The 18,379-nt window shown below is 38.0% G+C and overlaps 3 protein-coding genes across 21 annotated transcripts; 1 reads left to right on the forward strand and 2 right to left on the reverse strand.

The window, feature by feature from the left end:
* Positions 1-32: 32 nt before the first annotated feature.
* On the reverse strand, positions 33-9,090 carry LOC126869003 (protein KIAA0100). Of its 2 annotated transcripts, XM_050625077.1 has the most exons (17): positions 8,954-9,090; positions 8,802-8,876; positions 8,580-8,706; positions 8,250-8,441; positions 7,864-8,115; positions 7,473-7,637; positions 7,158-7,370; positions 6,793-7,060; positions 6,439-6,661; positions 6,249-6,370; positions 5,821-6,141; positions 5,150-5,697; positions 2,971-5,065; positions 2,619-2,863; positions 1,474-2,530; positions 1,113-1,330; positions 33-973 (listed from the first exon to the last, which is right to left on the reverse strand). In XM_050625077.1, exons 2-17 carry the CDS (start codon positions 8,858-8,860, stop codon positions 689-691), a joined length of 6,390 nt encoding a protein of 2,129 aa, XP_050481034.1. In that variant the 5' UTR covers positions 8,861-8,876; positions 8,954-9,090; the 3' UTR covers positions 33-688. The 2 variants fall into 2 exon arrangements, with proteins under 2 accessions (XP_050481034.1, XP_050481033.1); XM_050625076.1 differs by having other exon boundaries at positions 8,802-9,025.
* Positions 9,091-9,196: 106 nt separating this feature from the next.
* Positions 9,197-16,064, forward strand: LOC126869242 (tRNA-dihydrouridine(16/17) synthase [NAD(P)(+)]-like). Of its 14 annotated transcripts, none has more exons than XM_050625567.1 (12): positions 9,202-9,341; positions 9,800-10,722; positions 10,777-11,068; positions 11,917-12,141; positions 13,737-14,009; positions 14,084-14,243; positions 14,312-14,507; positions 14,592-14,840; positions 14,965-15,110; positions 15,302-15,399; positions 15,599-15,757; positions 15,844-16,064. In XM_050625567.1, the coding sequence occupies exons 3-12, from the start codon at positions 11,063-11,065 to the stop codon at positions 16,000-16,002; spliced, it is 1,671 nt and encodes a 556-aa protein (XP_050481524.1). In that variant the 5' UTR covers positions 9,202-9,341; positions 9,800-10,722; positions 10,777-11,062; the 3' UTR covers positions 16,003-16,064. The 14 variants fall into 14 exon arrangements, 13 of the variants coding, with proteins under 13 accessions (XP_050481575.1, XP_050481470.1, XP_050481524.1 ...); XM_050625599.1 differs by having other exon boundaries at positions 10,777-10,846; positions 11,913-12,141; XM_050625516.1 differs by having other exon boundaries at positions 9,800-10,483; positions 10,549-10,722; positions 10,777-12,141.
* LOC126869471 (protoheme IX farnesyltransferase, mitochondrial) lies at positions 14,846-18,336 on the reverse strand. 5 transcript variants are annotated; one of them, XM_050626084.1, is made up of 9 exons: positions 18,098-18,336; positions 17,868-17,989; positions 17,520-17,793; positions 17,230-17,425; positions 16,966-17,144; positions 16,565-16,882; positions 16,205-16,472; positions 15,284-15,375; positions 14,846-15,206 (listed from the first exon to the last, which is right to left on the reverse strand). In XM_050626084.1, exons 2-7 carry the CDS (start codon positions 17,940-17,942, stop codon positions 16,255-16,257), a joined length of 1,260 nt encoding a protein of 419 aa, XP_050482041.1. In that variant the 5' UTR covers positions 17,943-17,989; positions 18,098-18,336; the 3' UTR covers positions 14,846-15,206; positions 15,284-15,375; positions 16,205-16,254. The 5 variants fall into 5 exon arrangements, with proteins under 5 accessions (XP_050482041.1, XP_050482023.1, XP_050482058.1 ...); XM_050626066.1 differs by having other exon boundaries at positions 15,116-15,375; XM_050626101.1 differs by having other exon boundaries at positions 15,116-15,375; positions 16,966-17,141; positions 18,098-18,334.
* Between the last annotated feature and the right edge of the window lie 43 nt (positions 18,337-18,379).

The raw sequence follows: 18,379 nt of genomic DNA on the forward strand, positions 1-18,379 counted from the left end.
ATATTTCTTCCATCGATAATACGAGTATTAAGTATCATTGGAATGTACTGTACCATTTATTTTTATAACAACGAAATATTTACAATCAAAATGTAACAAAATACCATTACATCATTAATAGAACATTACAAATTTTTGCGATCGTAAACAATAGAAGGTGACCGTACATTACAGTCGTGCATCATTCTCAATGTAAGTTAAATTACATATGGAATTCATTCAGATACCGACGTTTCATTGTGAAATTTCAAACAAATCAAAATAATTAAAATGTATAATTGGAACAATAATTTCGGAGCAGTAAAAACAATATTAATTAAAGAAAAGCAACTATTTACGAAGATTAATGTTTTAATCTCGGCGCATTCACGGTACTTTAACTACTTAAGAATAATTTTATCGAAATTGTACAAGGAATTGCAAGTAAAACAGAATGCTGTTACCATTACTCGAATTTGAGTGATGAACGTACATGAAAATGTTCAATATCAGTTAATAGTTGAACAAATAATAAACCATATAGAGTTGTGTAAGTGGTTAAAAAACCGTACAAATATCGCTTGGCTTTAATAAAAATACTTGGCAATGCACTAACAACTTTCTTATTAAATATTCCATTAGAATAAATATTGCAATCCTATGTATATTTGTATAAATGAACATTTCATCGAGTTACAAATCTAAAATGTTACTTAAATTTGAAAACACTTTTCTTCCTCACATCACCCGGTAAATGTCTGGCACCTAATAAAAGTCGGGCTTTATCTTCTTCTTGCGGAGCGGATTCTTCCTGTGGACCTCTTGGTTTTATTTGTAATTTCTGCTTAATAGCTTGACTTAATATTACACGTCTAGAATCGCTTTTCATAGCCAAAAGAAGGTCGAGCCATGTCCAAGTAACATTATGATATTCCAACGTAGGTATTACCAGAGCAAAATCCCGAACATCTTCCAAATTTTTCTCTTTATTTCCCTATTGGTGGATTGCGTGTGTATGCGTGTGCGCGTGGAAAAACATGTGATTTATTAATATTAGTTTGGTAACTCGTAATTTGTTTGAGAGCAATATGAAACAGAAATATGATGGTTTCGTGAAAATTGATTGTAAATACCTTATAAGAGACACGAACGGGTACTTCAGGTATTTTAATATATATAAATAGTTTATTTTTATCTGCTCGTTCTTTCATTTTTTCCACGTCATCCCTTCTTTCGATTGGCACATAAAAGGAGGAATCTCGTTGCGGTGCAGGTGGCTCCTCTATTCCTTCAGGATCTCTCTCAGGAAAACAGAATTTGAGCATCGTATTGAAAAACTTTTTCGTTAATCCTAACAGTAAAACGATTGATCTCAATTAGCATTGGAAGACAAATGAAAATGTTAGGATAGAGAAGAAAGTAGAAAGGTGTAGGAGGAGGAGAGAGAGGAGAAGGAGGAGAAGTAGGATATACGACAATATGCAAGTTACTTACCTATCGTTAGTGGAACAACATTGATTTCGAAATGTTCTTTGACGGATATTCCAGCAACCGGTGCTTTTTCTCTACAGAAAACGCGAAGAGCTCGTTGCCTATCAACAGGCATATTACTTTGCAGTTCAGTGGGTGTCAACACCTCCGTGTAGATTTGATTCGGCAATAAATTTGTCATTCTAACATATCCTAATTCAAGGAGATGTTCAACCGAATCGTCGGTTTTGCTAGTTTTGGTGTATAAGAAATTAGTTAATATAAGATCGGCGATTCCTAATTGACCATCTGCATCCGTTAATCTCCACTGAGCGTGTTTGAAGCAAATTTCTGCTACTCTAGCAACTGCTGCCGGTTTATCTTTCAACGTGGTAGAAGCTGTGGTTGGGGCGGTTGTTTCCTTATAACAGCTTAACATTACATCGAGTTCTTCCGCTTTTGCTCCGAGCTGTTCCTTACATTCGAAAACTCTAGCTTCTAGCCGTTCCATTTCTGCTAATAACTCAGGGCTAGATTCCTCCGCAAGAGCTTTTTGAACCAAATACGTTTCACGCTCCAATCTCCTTAATTTTGCCACTAAACCACGCACAGTATTTTGTAGTTGTTGAATCGGCCGTTTTTGATCTTCAACCGAGTGTAATTGCAATTGAAATCGCATTCTCTGCAAACGTTCAGACGCTTCTTTTCTCCTCGGTTCTACGTAAAGAAGCAAGTTGTTAACGATATCTAAAATCATAGCGTACTGCAACGAATTCGTGCAAACATCCAAATCGTGATGCATCAATGTAAACGCGTCAGCTGCTGAAAGATCTTTCCTTTCCCATGGGCTAACTTCTTCTCTTGGCGGTGGTGGAACTTGATCGATAGAGCCAACGTCTAAAGCTTGTCCATAACCAACGTAGAAGAATTCGCATTTACATCTCGAGACGATACGTTGTAATTGGTGTTGAGGGCCACCGCCACCGCCAACCGTTTGACTTACCACACCACCGACGCTCTGTCCTGAACCAACCAGCGCCGGCACATCTGGTAAACCAGCTATCACAGTTGAATCTTTCTCCTAATTTAATAGGTCAAGAAACTTTAGTTAACGTCAATTTCAAACAATTTTACTTGTACAATTTACCTTCTAATTATTTTCAACTTACTTGTATATTGTCTAATGTCAACCACATTATATTATCGTCGATATTTTCGTCAATGTTGGCACTGACAGTCGCATAATACTGCATACATTCTAACGATCCGACCCAGGTTGTCTTTGATACTAAAGTTCTTTCTTTCCACACAGGTTGATGAACTCTTTGCAATATTTCCGCTTTAGCCGCGGACAAGATCACGTAGCCTCGCGTTTCGATACCTTTTAATAATACCTGACTATTCACTAAGGCAACTGCAAAATACAAAGCAATACAATTTTTTCTTTTCTTTTTCTTCTTCTTTTTCAGTTATACACTGAAGTTGAATAAAATTAGATAATTGTAAAATGCACACACATACTTAGCCAATTTTTGTGAAGGACATCATCTTGATGACAAGCTGCTAGTCCACGTAATTGTTGACCTCTCGTTTGTACCGATAAATCGTCACTGAACGCAACCGGTTTGTTTGCAGCTTCGGCTATTAATCTCTGCAACATACCGACAGCTTCACCTTGTTGCGGTTTCGTGGCGGATGACGCATTTACTTGTGTCGTCACGTTTTGCACCTCGACTGATCTTGTTCGATTTTTGTGCGGTGTCGATGAACTTTCTCTGTGAAAGCCTTTCAGGGCTGCGGTAGACAGATTTTTCTTCAGCTGCTGAGTTTTTATGAAAGAATCAAAAAGTGCAAACGCTACGTCTCTATTCGTCTTTGTCCAAGCCCCTTTCAAATCGTGTACGACAAGTCTATGCGTGGGAGTATCCCCTCCGGTGACTCCGGTTACCATTGCCTCTCTGCCGTAACTGACCCGAGCTACGCTTAAACAGTAACACTTTTCTACCGGTTGTCGGAGCGATGCACTCTCCTTGTCTTCGTGAAGCGCGCTTTTCAACCAAATTTCCGCATCACTAAGTTCGCAATTCATATACACGACCGACCATTCGGCTCTTGGTCGATGTATTAGTCCGTCATCGATCGGATGCAAAGACAAATTGTGTTCGCAACTACAAACTACTCTGCCACCAGTTACTTCGAAACCGCGTTGCATAGCGAATGACATCCAATAACTAACATGGAATTGATGGAAAGCCAGTGTCAACCGAACTTTCCTGTAATGCCTGCTCAACTGTTTCTTCCTAGGTCTGATATTCTTGAAAAGTGGCCCTTTTCTCGTTGGTCTTGTTGCGCCGGAGAGAATGAGTTTTAGATTTTCGAACCATCTGAGGGTGCTGCCGTAGAGTAAGGCGGTTGGTGCACTTGCTAACGCTGGAGATCCGGTTGGCTTCGTTTCCAGAGAAAGGCTGACATTCAAGTTTTGAGATCGAAACGCTCTGAACGAGTCGTGCTCTTGATTGCTCGAATATTCCGGTAATCTGTCCGGAGCGCAAGGTATCGCAGCATGATGGTCTCTAGGATCACCTAAGCAAACCCACGCTAACTTTATGCTCAAACGTACATTTGGTAAATGAAGTAATCTGCAATCATCGTATTTACTGGCCGTACGGACATAAACATCCAAATCTCCTTTTACGATAATTCTTCCCTGCGTCCAATCGAGTTCCAATCCTGTCCATGTAAGTTCCATCTCCTCCGTGGTATTGTACGGATCCAATGAACCATGTAGCAAAACTGTCAACTGCTTCACGCAAAGTGTTAATCTTCCGTGGAGAGCCAATCGCATTTTGTCCCAAAATGGTAATGGAGGGCTCGGATCTCGTGACGGATGGATGATTTTCTCGAAACTGAGATTGCATTGCGCTATGACCGGTTCCCAACAAGGCCCAAATGCATATCTGAACTTGTCAATATCCCAGTTCAGATCGTGATAATACTTCAAAGATGTCATGCCTCTTTCCACGACAATATCCTCCCAAGGAGTACCGATTTCGATTCTCACAGTTCGCCTGGCTCGTGGCGGTGCTAAAGCTTCTGCACCAGCTAGTCTACCCCAAACGCTTAAACTCTCAACCAACAGTAACGGTTGCGGAAAATCCCGCAATTGTAATTTCCATTCGGCGCACTTTAAACTGATTCCCCTTACCCATAAGGTACTGAATTCCAGACCATCTTCTGGCCAGGGAGTTTCCGCATCCATTTCTCGAAGAGCCCTCGTTGCATTTTCCGTACCGTCGATCGATGGGTCGACTAAAGCCAATATCTCGATATCCGACATAGACCAAGCAAACAGACGCGTTCTAGCTGGGCCGGCGCGCTGCATTTGTTTCCACCGTTGTACATATATCTCCGCATTTTTTTTATTTAAACTAGCGTACAGTTCCTCAACTTTACCTTGAGGAAGTAACAAATGCGCTCGACAGAGTTCTTGCACTTTAGTATCAAGCATTGCTTGCCTTTTTAAGCTCTCTTTATATTCGTCCTCCAATAATTCGTAATTATCTCGTAAACGTACTTCAAACGGATCATCGCTTACTTCGAATATCCATTCTTTAATCTATAACATGTGAAATACTTTGCTTATATTTATTATAAAGAATAACTACTTCCATGTAAATCTACGTCTACTATATAAACGTACTTTTATAATTAAATCGCACGGTAAACGCTTTTCTTTTCTCTGATTCGATGACGATGACGATGAAGAAGAGAACGATGACGACGATGACGACGACGACGACGACGACGACGACGACGACGACGACGACGACGACGACGATGACGACGACGACGATGAATGAATTTCTTTTAACCATTTTTTTATACTGAATAATTCATTCTGAATCGCGTCAGTAAATTGATGTTCGTAAGGAAAGCAAGCTTTTATTGATTCGATGTTGAGCATCCAAGTTTCGTTCCAGTCCAAAACAAAACCTTCGTTACTTTGTCGTTCTAGTCGCACCTCTTCGCTGCTCAATACTCTGATTAATTCGAATCCTTCGATCATAATTATATCAGACATATCTAAAGTTACACGCATATAATTAAGTCTCCATTCTCCTTGCGTCCAACGTAACTGGTCCGATGAAAGCTCTAAAAAGTGTTTCGGAGAAATATCTATAGATAAACTGACCCCACCAGTAGCCAATATATCTATTAATCGTTTGTGCTGTTTATCAGTGTCTTCATCTGTAGAAAGAAGATTTAATAAAGTAAAAATGTAGTAGTAGAAAGATATAAAGAAGACAAATACAATAAAAGAAATGTAGGGTAAAAAAATAAAACGAATAAATGGATAAGGTATAGATTAACCTTGAGTGGTGTATGTCGATGAGTCTCCACTTATAATAGATCTAAAATCTGCAGACTCCAACCAAAGTTGTAAGAGGCGAAGATGTAAATTCGGACTCCATGCTAGACTGGTACCATCTAAACTAATATTTATCGCTTCAGATGTAATTGCACTTTTGCACTTCCTTATAGCTAAAAATGGATGTGCCAATGCTTGTGCGTGCTGACAGACAATTGGTTCATTTTTATTCAATGTGATCGCGCTAACACCCTCTGTTACGACCACTAATCGTTTTGCATTGTGCTCTAAATTTGCAGTATCCAAACGCATCATGACAGAGACTAAACAATCAATCGAGACATTGGTCTTGAACATCCTGATTAAAATTCTTAAATAGAATAGATCAATATATATGTAGTATTTTATATATATATATGTATATACATACGATTGTTTTCTGCGATAAAGAATAAATTACAATTTGTAATTTTGAGATTTAATTGAACAACGCTATCCGATTTTTTCGTATTTTTCATTATTTCGGCTCTTCTATTGTACATTTGGCAACATCTGTCAAATAGCCAGTTTTTAGTAAATCAATTAGAATATTTATTTTTTATTTTTCTCGCATATCTTACTTGTATGCCTCTTTAAGAAATCTAGCTAGTTCCAGACTCCATTCAGTTACAAGAGCATCAACGGCAATCCCTATGGCATTGGTACGGGTCGTAGCTAATAATACTCCGATAGACAAAGGCGTTCCCCATCGATGAGATGTTTCCGAAATAATGGTATTGGAACCGTTTAAGGTACAATACAAAGATTCCACTACTAACTCTGTATTCCAACTATCTATTATGTCTACGAAATTAAACGATCATTAAATAATTACTAGTAATTTACTATAATTACTATTAAGTTTAGTATGTATTAAGTATCTTAATATAGAGGAACAAGTAAAACGTATCAATTACAAGCCACATTATACATACCTGTAAGTGTATTTAGCGAAAATTTCATATGTGCTACACCACACGAAGCTTCGTGAACATCCAATAATTTGATGCATAACGACGAATCATAAAGTTCAGTATTTACTCTAATGTCTAACCATGGTAATTTATTTTTTAACGTTATACTATCGACAGGTCTTGAAACTTCATTATCGGTATTACACAATATCGACTCCCAGTCTTTATGATCATAAATAATAGAAAGATTACTGATCTGTGTAGCAATTTGTAAAATGTCTTGCTCCATCTATGTGTATAAGTAATAATCATATTACATGATAATATAAATCTGTTACAATACAATGTGAAACAGTAACAATCTGTAGACGCAAGTCCTGTAGTACCTTTGAATTTACTATTAATGATCGTAATGTCAAAACAGGGAATTTACTACGAATTGATAATCCATCCAAATTTAAGGTAAAATTTAATAGCAGGTCAGATGGTTGGAATTTCGTGCTAATTTGCAAACCCTTCATTGTACCTTCCAAACCAAGTACTACGCCATCTTCTCTACCCGTAATTATGGAAGAATTACCCACTTTCAGGATAAAATCCTGAAAATATATTTAATTATGTTTATCTTTTTTAAATCTTTAATAATTCGCGCTTTTGTCTTTGAATTTGGATAGATCGGTGGTAGATAGTAATGAATTCACCTTTGGTATAACTGGTGCTAACCGAGCTAAGAGATTAGTAGAAGGATCGACACGTGTATCTGAATACGAAGATGCAGCATTAGTTAACGAACTTCTGTCTTTGAAGAATGTAATGAGACCTGCTCCTCCAGAACCCTCTGTCTGCGTTATTCCGATGTACAATTTCTATAAATTATATCCTGCTTGATTCCAATCTAATCCCATTGCAAAGGACAGTTGTTCAGGATCATCCATTAAGTGTGCTAAACACAAATAGCTATCGTTCAAAGCATTGAGCTACATCGTTAAATCACAACATAGTATCTCATTACTTCCTAGCCTTTGCAATTTGCGTATTAGGACAAATAAGCTTGTGTGACATATACAAATCCTATAGACAATCTCTTCATACCTCTACCGAAAGTTCCCCTTGCGCTTTCAGAGTTGCTTCGGCAGTTCCAGCAAAGGATATCTGTGAAAGGCAAGCGTCTGATGCATGACGCAACAATTTCATGGCACCACCTATGATAGCAGCAGATGCAAGAAGAGTACGAGCTCCATGAACAACACTACCATCTAAAGTCAGACTCTCTGCACTTCCATTAGCTAACCAACCATTACCCAAAATCAGAAGACTTAAATTTTCTATGTGAACAGCCATAAACTAAAACATTTCAAAACAGTTCTCAAGTTAGCGAGTAATCTTAGTTGAAATCATTTCATTAGCATAGTACGATAAACTTGACAGAAATAAGTTATCGTATTCATTAGTATATAGATTTAGTGTGATATACATACTTGTACAAAAGTTATAATTATCGGTGGAATTTTTTTATTTTGAAAATCCATTGGCTTCCTTGGTTTTCTTATTATCTGTACAGGTTTTATTGGAACATCTTTATTAATTCTGACATCCTTCATAATCACAGCTAAAAGTTTTGCGACGTCACTGCTAAAAAGACTGCTTCTTATACTGATCTCTTCCACTTGCTAAAATTGTAAGAAATTAAACACCATATATATATAATTTGATTTTGTTAAAATTTAATAGATCGACTCTCTAAAGCTTTGGAAGATGAGAACACAATGGCAATGTAAATCTTTTTATCTTTTTCTAGAGAAACTTACCAATGTAAAGCCATTTTTCGAAATATTTACGTCCCGTAATATAAAATAAGGTAATGAAATGTGACCAACACGTAGATAAATTTTATATCGTCTCTTTACTAACCATGCCAAGAACCTTGGTATCACCCTGATAGATAAATAAAGTAACATTACTAGTCAATAAAATGTACTAAAATATTATAAAAATTATAGTATAATATATATAATCATTATGTATCTTACCAAGTGAAACTACAATAGAGAATGAAACAAGTCATACACAAGGCGACTAAACCAGTCATTTTTACAAATTACATACTGCAGGAAGAATGCGAATGTAATTTTTTGGTAGCACTAACGCAAAAATTATTGTTAAAACAATTAGATAACAATACCAATTTCAGATCGAATATGCTTTAAAATTTTCTGATCACCAGCTGATCAAACTGTTACATACCCATACCCTATACTTGCTTATACGTATTTACATACGTTTTTACTATACTTGGTTCGTTCACAACATATCGATATATCGATGTTTTCGATAATGTGTTTGAAAACTAGCATAACTTGGTATTCGAAACACTTGGCATCATTCAAGGTGGTACGTCGAAACAAATCACAAAATTATTATTAGAATATTGTCAAGTGACGAACTTATTTACATATACGGTTATTGTGCAACAAGAAGAAAGTATACTTTGCTCTACGAGTACCTTTACATCGTGCGTTAATATTGACAAAACTTGACGACTAACCTCACAGCTGGGAATTAAGAGTAAGGTTAGTCCATACATATGTATATTTTATTTTGACAATAGCGTAGTTCGTTGTTTAGTCAACAAATATATAACAGTACGTGATCGAATATCGAAACAATAAAAGCTCAAGAATTCAAGTAGAGAATCTAATGTACAACGTACAAAAAAAGAAAACATGTAGTACGGGCTAGGGAAAATTCTAATTTCGTTATATGACACAAGCTGCGTGCATGCGCGCGGATGTGTGTGTCAATCAAAATCGGGAAAGTTTTAATTCAACAGTTGTACGATTTTATATCTATGTTAATATGTAGATATATCATTAAAAGGGAAGACATATGTAGAAGTTGAGATTACCACCCACGTTGGAAGAATCAGGATAATAATGATAATAACAACGATAATAATAATAACGATATAATAACGATAATAAAGTCGTGAAAGGGTTAACATTTGCAACGATATCATATTTTATTACAGAAAATTATAGAATATTGTATTACAGAAAATATAAACTTGTGAAAAAGTCATAAACATATCAAATTTTATTTGTCCCGTAAAAGTGACGCACACAGATCGTAGTGACATTAAATCATTCTATACCAAATGAAATGCGTAACAACGGAAATTTCACATCAAGTGTCATGTAACGCAAGCCACTTCTTTTTTAAAATACTTTACATGTATCTTTTTATACAACCATATAGTGATTGGTATGGAGAATCGTATCATCTGCTCGCCACGCATTTTTACATACATATGTATTACCGCAGAATGAACCAATGACACTGCCTATTTATTACAATTTTAGACATTAACTTGTAAGAAACTATGACTATGAGAGACGATATACGGCTGGAAGAAAACACAAAATTGAACAAGCTCCTCGAGACTGCTTTTATAGCGAAAATGAACGTGTTATCTTGCTGTTTCAAAATTTGTCAACTTTGAAGCTTTGAAATATGCGAGTCTGTAAACGAATAAATACAGCGAATGCAGTACATGATATAAAAAAGAGAAAAGAGATATTAGAAAGGACGCTGGCGTTTGAAAGGCAGAAGTGGCTGGCAAAAAATATGCGAATACGTTGTTGGTATCTATACGTAGATACGCAAGTCGCATTTCTAGAACAAGAATCGGAAACATTTAAATTATCGGAAAGAGGTAATTGTATTTTACGACGATATCCATGAAAAATCTAAGACGTACGTTTTGGCTGGTTTACACAGGTTTGTTAGGTTGCTATGCGAATATCGATTCAAACCGCGCGTTCCATCGAAAGGGGCATAAACCGAGTTTTACCGAGAATTCTCGAGAAGAGTCGCACGATGTGGAATCTAGTTTCTCGACAAGTGGGCCTTGTCATGTACTGCAGGATCGTAGACGACCACGATGAATCAAAAGTAAGAAAACAGAATCAAAATTAAAGTAAGAGGCAAATTTTTTAAAATCGATAGGACAAAGGACAAGAAAGAAACAAGAACAATTCGAGAGGACATGACACGACGAGGAATCAAAGAAAAAACGGTGAGTGAAGAGTAGGAAGAGCGATGAGAAAATGGAAGATGTAAGGAGGATGAGAAAAATTAAAGCTGGAAGGAAGACGTTATCTTTATCGTCGTCGTCGACGAGGACGAGGACAAGGACGAGGACGACGACGACGACGACAACGACGATGACGAAAACGACGAATACGACGACGAAGGGAGAAAAGTGACAGATTCGAGGATAATTTAGCAGCGGATGCAAGTATTTACAAACGATCTCGTTACGTTATGCGAAACGAAGGAAGTAGAATTACGAACGATATTCTATCGAAATGGTGCTCGGGGCAAAGCAATACGTTGATGAGACCGGAACGCAGAAAGTTTAGACGCGTGCATGGACTTGAGCTTCCGTTGCATCCCCAACAAGTGACCGGCTGGGTGGTGATCTTAATTATTGTGGTAAATACGTTCGCGGTACTGACGCCGCTTCTCGAACCGAATTTACGTCCGGTTTTTTCGATCGCGATAGCTGCTATCTTTTTTACGCATATTTGCTCTCATTTGGCGGTACTTTTATTGGACCCGGCGGACCCACGCGTCAGATCTCAGCCAACGAACAAGGTTTTACCGGAATTCGACCGAGAGAAACACTCGCACGTGATCGAGGACGGTAGATGTCATCTTTGCAACATAAACACCGAAAGCAAGAGGACGAAACATTGTTCGATTTGCAACAAATGCATCGTTCGATTCGATCATCACTGCAAATGGCTCAACAATTGCATCGGAGCTAGAAACTATCGCGCTTTTCTAGTTTGTTTGATTTCCGCTATTCTAGCAAGCCTGTTCGTTACTGGTCTTTCCGTCATCGAATTGTCCTCCTCTTTATTCTTCGATCGACTCTCAAATCTGACAATGGAGAATAACACAACCGATCCCGTCATTCCCTTTATTGTTCCTGCCTCGGACACCACTCTTATAATTGCCATTTCCGCCATTGGAATTCTCTCGGCGATCGTAGCAATACTTTTACTTCATTTATGCTTTTTTCACGGTTACATCGCCTGTCTCGGATTAACCACCTACGAATACGTACGAAAAAAAAGGGAGAAGAATTCTGTCGCTGCCGCCGTCGCGATCGCTGCAGCCGCCACTGCTGCCGCGGCTGCGGCCGCTGCCGCTGCCTCCACCACCTCTACTTCCACAAACACCACCATCACCGCCGCTACTACTACTACTACCGCCGCTACACTCACCAATCAGCCAACAACAGTTACGGATGACGCTTCCACGATAACCGTGCAGCAAATAGTTGCCGAGTCTACGAGTACAAGGGTACGACACGGCTTCTGCGAGTTCATTTCTGCCCCTCATCCTCTAGTATCACCCTTTACGAATAATGCAAACTCATGTTCGCGTCGCGGTATAAACGACAGCCGAAACGAACCTCTCGAAGGAAAATCTCCTTCAACTCGGTCCTCTTACTCCGATCGAGAAAACGAAAAGAAAAATTTCCGACTTTGTTTCTCGGCGTACAAGCTGGAATCATCGCGATTCGATGAAAGCACGTCGGCCATGGACATTTCGACGGTCGCGGACGCGTCGCCATCGCCATCGGCAGCAACCAATACCGAACAATCTACGATGTCTCGAGATTGTAACGCTACCACCGCTGGTTTATCGACACCGTCACCTGTCTTTTGTTGCTTCGCCGCGCTCAATTCGCCATTAACTATGCATTGCTGTACGGCAAACGGCAGGCCGAACGTGTTGGAATCCAAAAAACGATCCAGTTGTGACGATACGTCCGACCAGGTGGTGCGCGTTTCCACAAACTCGTGCGAAACCGTTGAAAGAATAGCAAGATTTCTGCGGACCTATCTAAGTAAAGGAAAAAGGAGAAGAAGGTGCAGGAAGAAAAGGAAGAATCGACAGCAGTCGTTGGATGCGACCAACACGTCGCAGACACCAAAGTCCAAGGAAATTGATACTACCGATTTCAATCGGAATCGCAATCGCAATCGGAATCTAACGACGATCAAGGACACGGTGGCAACGGTGCCATCGTGGTCATCGTCGTCGTCATCATCGTCACTCTTCCACACAGCCACGGCCTCTTCTTCGTTCATCGTTCCGTTCGAAACGCTGGCGACTGACGCAACAGCAGCGACATCAGCACGACGATCTTATTCGAAAGCTCATGCGTTGCATCGTTCACCGTCAATCACAGAATCCGATTCATTGGACTTACAACAGTATCGGAACTTGGTCCGATCACAGAAAATGCTGGGAGAATCCACGACATATAGGAGATCGAACACGCGAACTCTTTTTCGAAGAGGACAAACAGCCAAAATCAAATCGCAAATGACGCAATCTATCAAGCTGTCTCCTATTTTGGAATCGGAATTATCGAAACCTGCGACACCACGATCGACGCATTCTTCTCTGTCGTCGTATTCCGGCTTCTCCAACCGTTCCATTTGTTCATCATCGTCGTCATCATCGTCATCTGTGCCGCGCCCTTTGTCGTCTTCACAAGTCGCTCGCGACCCGTTTCATTTTCACGGGAAATGTGAAATCCATCGTATTGATTGATTACTCCGATCGTTTCCTCCGCTGCTTCTTCGGCTTAAAACGGCTCTAATACGCGATAAGCAGTAAACTCTAAAACCGCCATGTTCTTTTCTTGGCAAACTTAAATGTGAAAAGGGAATATGGTAGAGAAAATGGGGAAGAAACGGGGGGAATAGTTGTGTGAATGCACCACATCTTTCATCCTAGATTTAAACATCATAAAGTGAGTACCGTAAGTGAGTAATCGTTTCCATATCGTAAGAACAGAATCAACAAAACTCATGCTGCTCGCTTAAATTGAAAAATTCATGAATTACCTTCTCTTATGTACTCATGATCGTATATTTTTGTAGATGTCATCAGTTTCAGTAAACACGTCCGATCAACTCGCCACAGATTCTGCTACATCTGAGACGAATATTTGGGAAAATGTATTAAGTTCTCCACGATACGTAGTTGCACCAATGGTCGACGCAAGCGAATTAGCCTGGAGGTTGTTAAGTCGTCGTCATGGTGCCCACCTTTGTTACACGCCAATGCTTCATTCTTCCGTGTTCTGTCGAGATCCGAAATATCGACGAGAGGCTCTTACCAGTACTGTCGAAGATCGCCCATTAATCGTCCAGGTATACGATTCACATCTCTCTCTCTCTCCACTTTAATCTTTAACACATATTCGCATTGATCTCATTTATTGTAGTTTTGTGGCAACGATCCGAATACGCTATTAGAGGCAGCACTTTTGGCAGAACCGTACTGCGATGCAGTGGATATAAACATTGGTTGTCCTCAAGCTATCGCGAAACGTGGTCGTTATGGTGCTTTCCTTCAAGACGATTGGGACTTGCTTCGACGAATCGGTTCGTAACATGAATCTTAAATATAACGTTACATCTCCAATTTATTTTCTCCTTACAAACTATTACAGTAAGTACTTTGAGCAAAAGTCTCCGTGTGCCAGTTACTTGTAAGCTTCGTGTATTTGCGGAGATCGATAAAACTGTTAAGTACGCGCAAATGCTCGAGACCGCTGGGGCACGATTACTTACCGTGCACGGACGAACTCGGGAACAAAAAGGTCCGTTAACCGGTATCGCGTCTTGGGATCACATCAAAGCCGTCAGGTATGATTAACAATTACTCTTCGTATCTTCATTTGGCGTGTATCTTCCAGTAAGTTGTTATTTCTTGTTATTTCAAACGTTCAGACAGGCCGTCACAATTCCAGTATTTGCGAATGGTAACATACAGTGTCTGCAAGATATCGAAAGATGTATAGAGGAAACCGGTGTTCATGGTGTAATGTCAGCAGAGGGCAACCTTTACAATCCGTACATATTCGAAGCTTGTTATCCACCTAGTTGGGAGCCAGCTCTTGAATATTTAGATTTGGTGGAACGCTACCCAGCCCCTCCTTCTTACATTCGTGGTCATCTTTTTAAATTGTTCCAACACACGTACGTATGAAAAATCAATTATTTGTAGCTTCTGTTTATTTTCAATCTCTATGTATATTATATAAGTAATTTTCGAAATTACAAATCGACTTATGCATTCAGCGTTCTTTTAACTAGAGAGTAGACTTTGTTTAGCAGAAAATAAAGAAGAGAGAGAAAATTTGGCCCGAAACTCTACCATGGAATCCTTCAGAAACGTCGTATACGCTTTGAGGGATCGGTATCTGCCTTATCACGAAGGTCGTTTAATTTGGCAGGAAGAAATGTCCGGTTCGTAGGCTCTACCACTATATTCGATTATATTATATTCCATTATATACATTATTCTTCATTTGTATGGCATATATACATCCACTTTCCTTCTGGCTGTGTATACACTTTTCCTTTGTATTTTTAATTACACTATCGTGATATACCACCAAAGTAAGACCGTTGTTACTTACTTGCATTCTATATTCCAGATCATAATTTAAAACTACCTCCCTGGTTGTGCCAACCATATATACGTCATCTTCCAGAGGAGAATATACAAAAGCTAGAAATTGAAAAGATCGAAACGGTTGGTTTCCACTATTCTATCACAAACAATTTCCTTTTCCTTTTTCCTATCCCTACTTCTATTTCTATTTCTATTTCTATTCCTATTTCTATTTCTATCTGTATCCCTATCCCTATTATTCTTTTCTTCCTTTCCCTTATCATATGATATAATTGTTTTATTTATTTATTATTATTATTTCGATATTCAATTTTTGTAGCAAAATGAAACGGTCAAGAGAAAATTTAGAGACGAAGAAGGAAATGAGATATCACGAAAACGCTTGAAGAAGCTCAAACGAATAGCGCGCCGCCCCAACAGACCAGCTATCATTGTGAAAAGAGGATCTGATTTGTGTTGCGATTGTCCAAATCCAGTGGTTTGCAAAACTTTATTTTAAACATAATCTTTTGTTATCAATTCGAATAAAATTTATTAATCTCGTCGTTACGTTTTCTCCCGTAGAGTCACAAATGTGTTCATAAATTATGCCGACAGTGCTGTAGAAACAAATGTTTCACAGAAAATCTGGATTGTGCCGGACACAGAAATTTAACTAAAACTAGAAGACAAATGGCGATAGAATTTGCTGCGAAACGGAAAGCTATTCAAGATAAAATATGACACTGTATAATATTTTAAGTTATAAAAACAAAAATTAAATAAATAAATAAATATATACACTACTACATGTACATAATCATATTTTGTGACTCTTGTATTGATTTTTATACATGATCACAGTTATGATAACTGCTATTATTCACAAATTATACTACAAATTGCTTCATTAAGTGTTATAAAGTCATCTTTATATACAACTTACAGCTTATTATGATTCCTATAGTATCATGACGTAAATTTCAAGGTAGTTTATTAAGTGCTCGAAAATGTCGATGCAATCGTTTTCATTAAAACTGTGTAAATATCGCCTTTTTCTTCGGAAGGTATCATATCTCTCCGTCCATTGTCATCACTATACCACTGTTTCTTATTTATAAGCATAAGAACTATAAGAACAGGTAAATGAATCAATGAAAAATGAAACAGTTTGCGAGAACTTTTACTATCAGAGTGCTTGTGAAATTCCCAAGCTAGAAAAGAGAAAACACAAAGTTAAATTTACTTTCATTCCTCTTCCTTTTCTTTTTTTCAAAATATCAGTATAAATATGTTTTTGACATACCAAGGTAAAGAAAATATGCATTAAGTGGTGTCGATAACAAGGCAAACCAATAATTTGTTACATCACAAACTGGTGCTAAATAACAAAGACCCATTAATGCAGCGGTATAACGTAATGCTGTTTTACGACAAAGCTTTGGATTCGTGACTGCCATCATTCTATAACCGGCACGTGAATAATCCGGCCTCAAATTCCATGATAAAGCATTGAAATGAGGAAACTGCCATGCATATAATAGACCAGACATTATCCAAGCACCTGGAGATATTATATTGCCAACACAAGATGCCCAACCCATTAATGGTGGTATGGCTCCAACTAAATAACAGTTGATATGTAATCTCAGTTAGTATAGTGAAAAACATTTAAATACAATAGCAAAAGTATCATAATATACTTACCTATGGAACCCACCCAAGTATTTAGAATACTAATGCGTTTCATAGGAGTGTAAATAAGAGTGTACAGTAGCAGATTAGCTGCTCCCAAAGTAGCTGTTAATCCATTAACTTGGGTATATAATAATAATAATCCACTGAAGCCAGATACCGTTGCAAACATTATTGCATGGCCGGGTCTACTAGAAAAATTCTGTTATAGATATAACACTAGTTCTAAGCTAAAGAATCTGGATGCTTCTGCAATTGAAACTATATCCTACATACGTTAAGTAACCTCTAACCAACACTCTGTTCTTTGTTCTTGACATCTGTGCATCAAACGGAACTTCAAAAAATTGATTGATAGCATTTGCTGTTGCAGACACTAATCCAGTACCCATAGAACATGCGACAAATGTAAAAGCATCGAAAGGCCCTGGTGCTAATGCATATCCAGCCATGGTTGTTACAACTACCAAAGCTAAAAATAATGATTTGATTCTTCATTTTTTCTATTCAAACAAATTATCATATAAAATATCAATGTTTTTGTTAAAGATATTAGTTTCTCTTACATGTTAACCGTATCTTAGATAACATGAAACAATGTTTTCGAAGTTTGCCAGAATCTAATTTTATACACTGCCATTCTTGTTTATTTTGTATATATAAATTCTTTTGCTTTTCATTGTTCGTTATATCTACACATTGGGTAGGCTTTTGGTGATCAAACGATGTAACAAAGTTAGGTGATATCTTCTGATTTTTGACATTTTTTGTGTCTAATAAACATCGGTATTTCTGTGTACGGGATAATTTCTTTACGCTTGATGTAGCCTCGGTAGAATACTAGGATAATTTGTCAGAAAAAGTAACAAAATATTGAAGGCTTAATAATATTGGAAAAAAGTGAACACACATACTGGAGCGATAGACAGTTTCAACGATGATAGACATATGTTACGGGAGATCCTGATTGAGCAAAAAATAAATAACATGATAAAAATACGTCGTATAAAATCGTCAGTGTTTCCTTTTTTCTATCCTGAAAATAACATGGGAACCAGTTGGTTATCGATTATAATGTAACCAATAACGAAAAAAGGCAAGTAAAATGCTTTAAGGTTTCCTTAAAATCAAATGTTTAACTTACATCATGATATATTTTTGTTTTTACAACTTTTAGTTCGCGTTACGTAAGAAAGCTTTGAACAAAAACACATTGCGCTGAAACTTTAAATAATTTTACTAGACTATTACAGTCTACGCTTGCTTAAATAATCGAATAGAAACTCATTACACTGAACGAGAGCTCGGATCATGCTCGGTCTAGTTGGACCGAATGAAAGAGACTCTGAAATGAAATCCTAAACGTATCAGCGTATGATCGAATTTTAGAGGAACTCGATCGCAAGATAGCGCTTCATGTTCAAAA

Source organism: Bombus huntii, chromosome 1 (genome assembly GCF_024542735.1).
Source record: "Bombus huntii isolate Logan2020A chromosome 1, iyBomHunt1.1, whole genome shotgun sequence".
NCBI classification, from domain to species: Eukaryota; Metazoa; Arthropoda; class Insecta; order Hymenoptera; family Apidae; genus Bombus; species Bombus huntii.

Bases quoted from the DNA above. Each gene is read 5' to 3' on its own strand.
- LOC126869003 (XM_050625077.1), bottom strand. From the start codon at position 8,860: ATGACTGGTTTAGTCGCCTTGTGTATGACTTGTTTCATTCTCTATTGT. The intron at 7,371-7,472 runs GTGAATTCATTA...ATATATTTTCAG, and splicing joins TAGCACCAGTTATACCAAAG to GATTTTATCCTGAAAGTGGG. The intron at 6,142-6,248 runs GTATGTATATAC...TTGATTGTTTAG, and splicing joins CTTTATCGCAGAAAACAATC to TCTCTGTCATGATGCGTTTG.
- LOC126869242 (XM_050625513.1), top strand. From the start codon at position 11,095: ATGCGAAACGAAGGAAGTAGAATTACGAACGATATTCTATCGAAATGG. The intron at 14,010-14,083 runs GTATACGATTCA...CATTTATTGTAG, and splicing joins ATCGCCCATTAATCGTCCAG to TTTTGTGGCAACGATCCGAA. The intron at 14,244-14,311 runs GTTCGTAACATG...AAACTATTACAG, and splicing joins GGACTTGCTTCGACGAATCG to TAAGTACTTTGAGCAAAAGT.
- LOC126869471 (XM_050626084.1), bottom strand. From the start codon at position 17,942: ATGTTATTTATTTTTTGCTCAATCAGGATCTCCCGTAACATATGTCTA. The intron at 17,145-17,229 runs GTATGTAGGATA...GAATTTTTCTAG, and splicing joins TTGGTTAGAGGTTACTTAAC to TAGACCCGGCCATGCAATAA. The intron at 16,883-16,965 runs GTAAGTATATTA...ACTGTTATTTAG, and splicing joins TACTTGGGTGGGTTCCATAG to TTGGAGCCATACCACCATTA.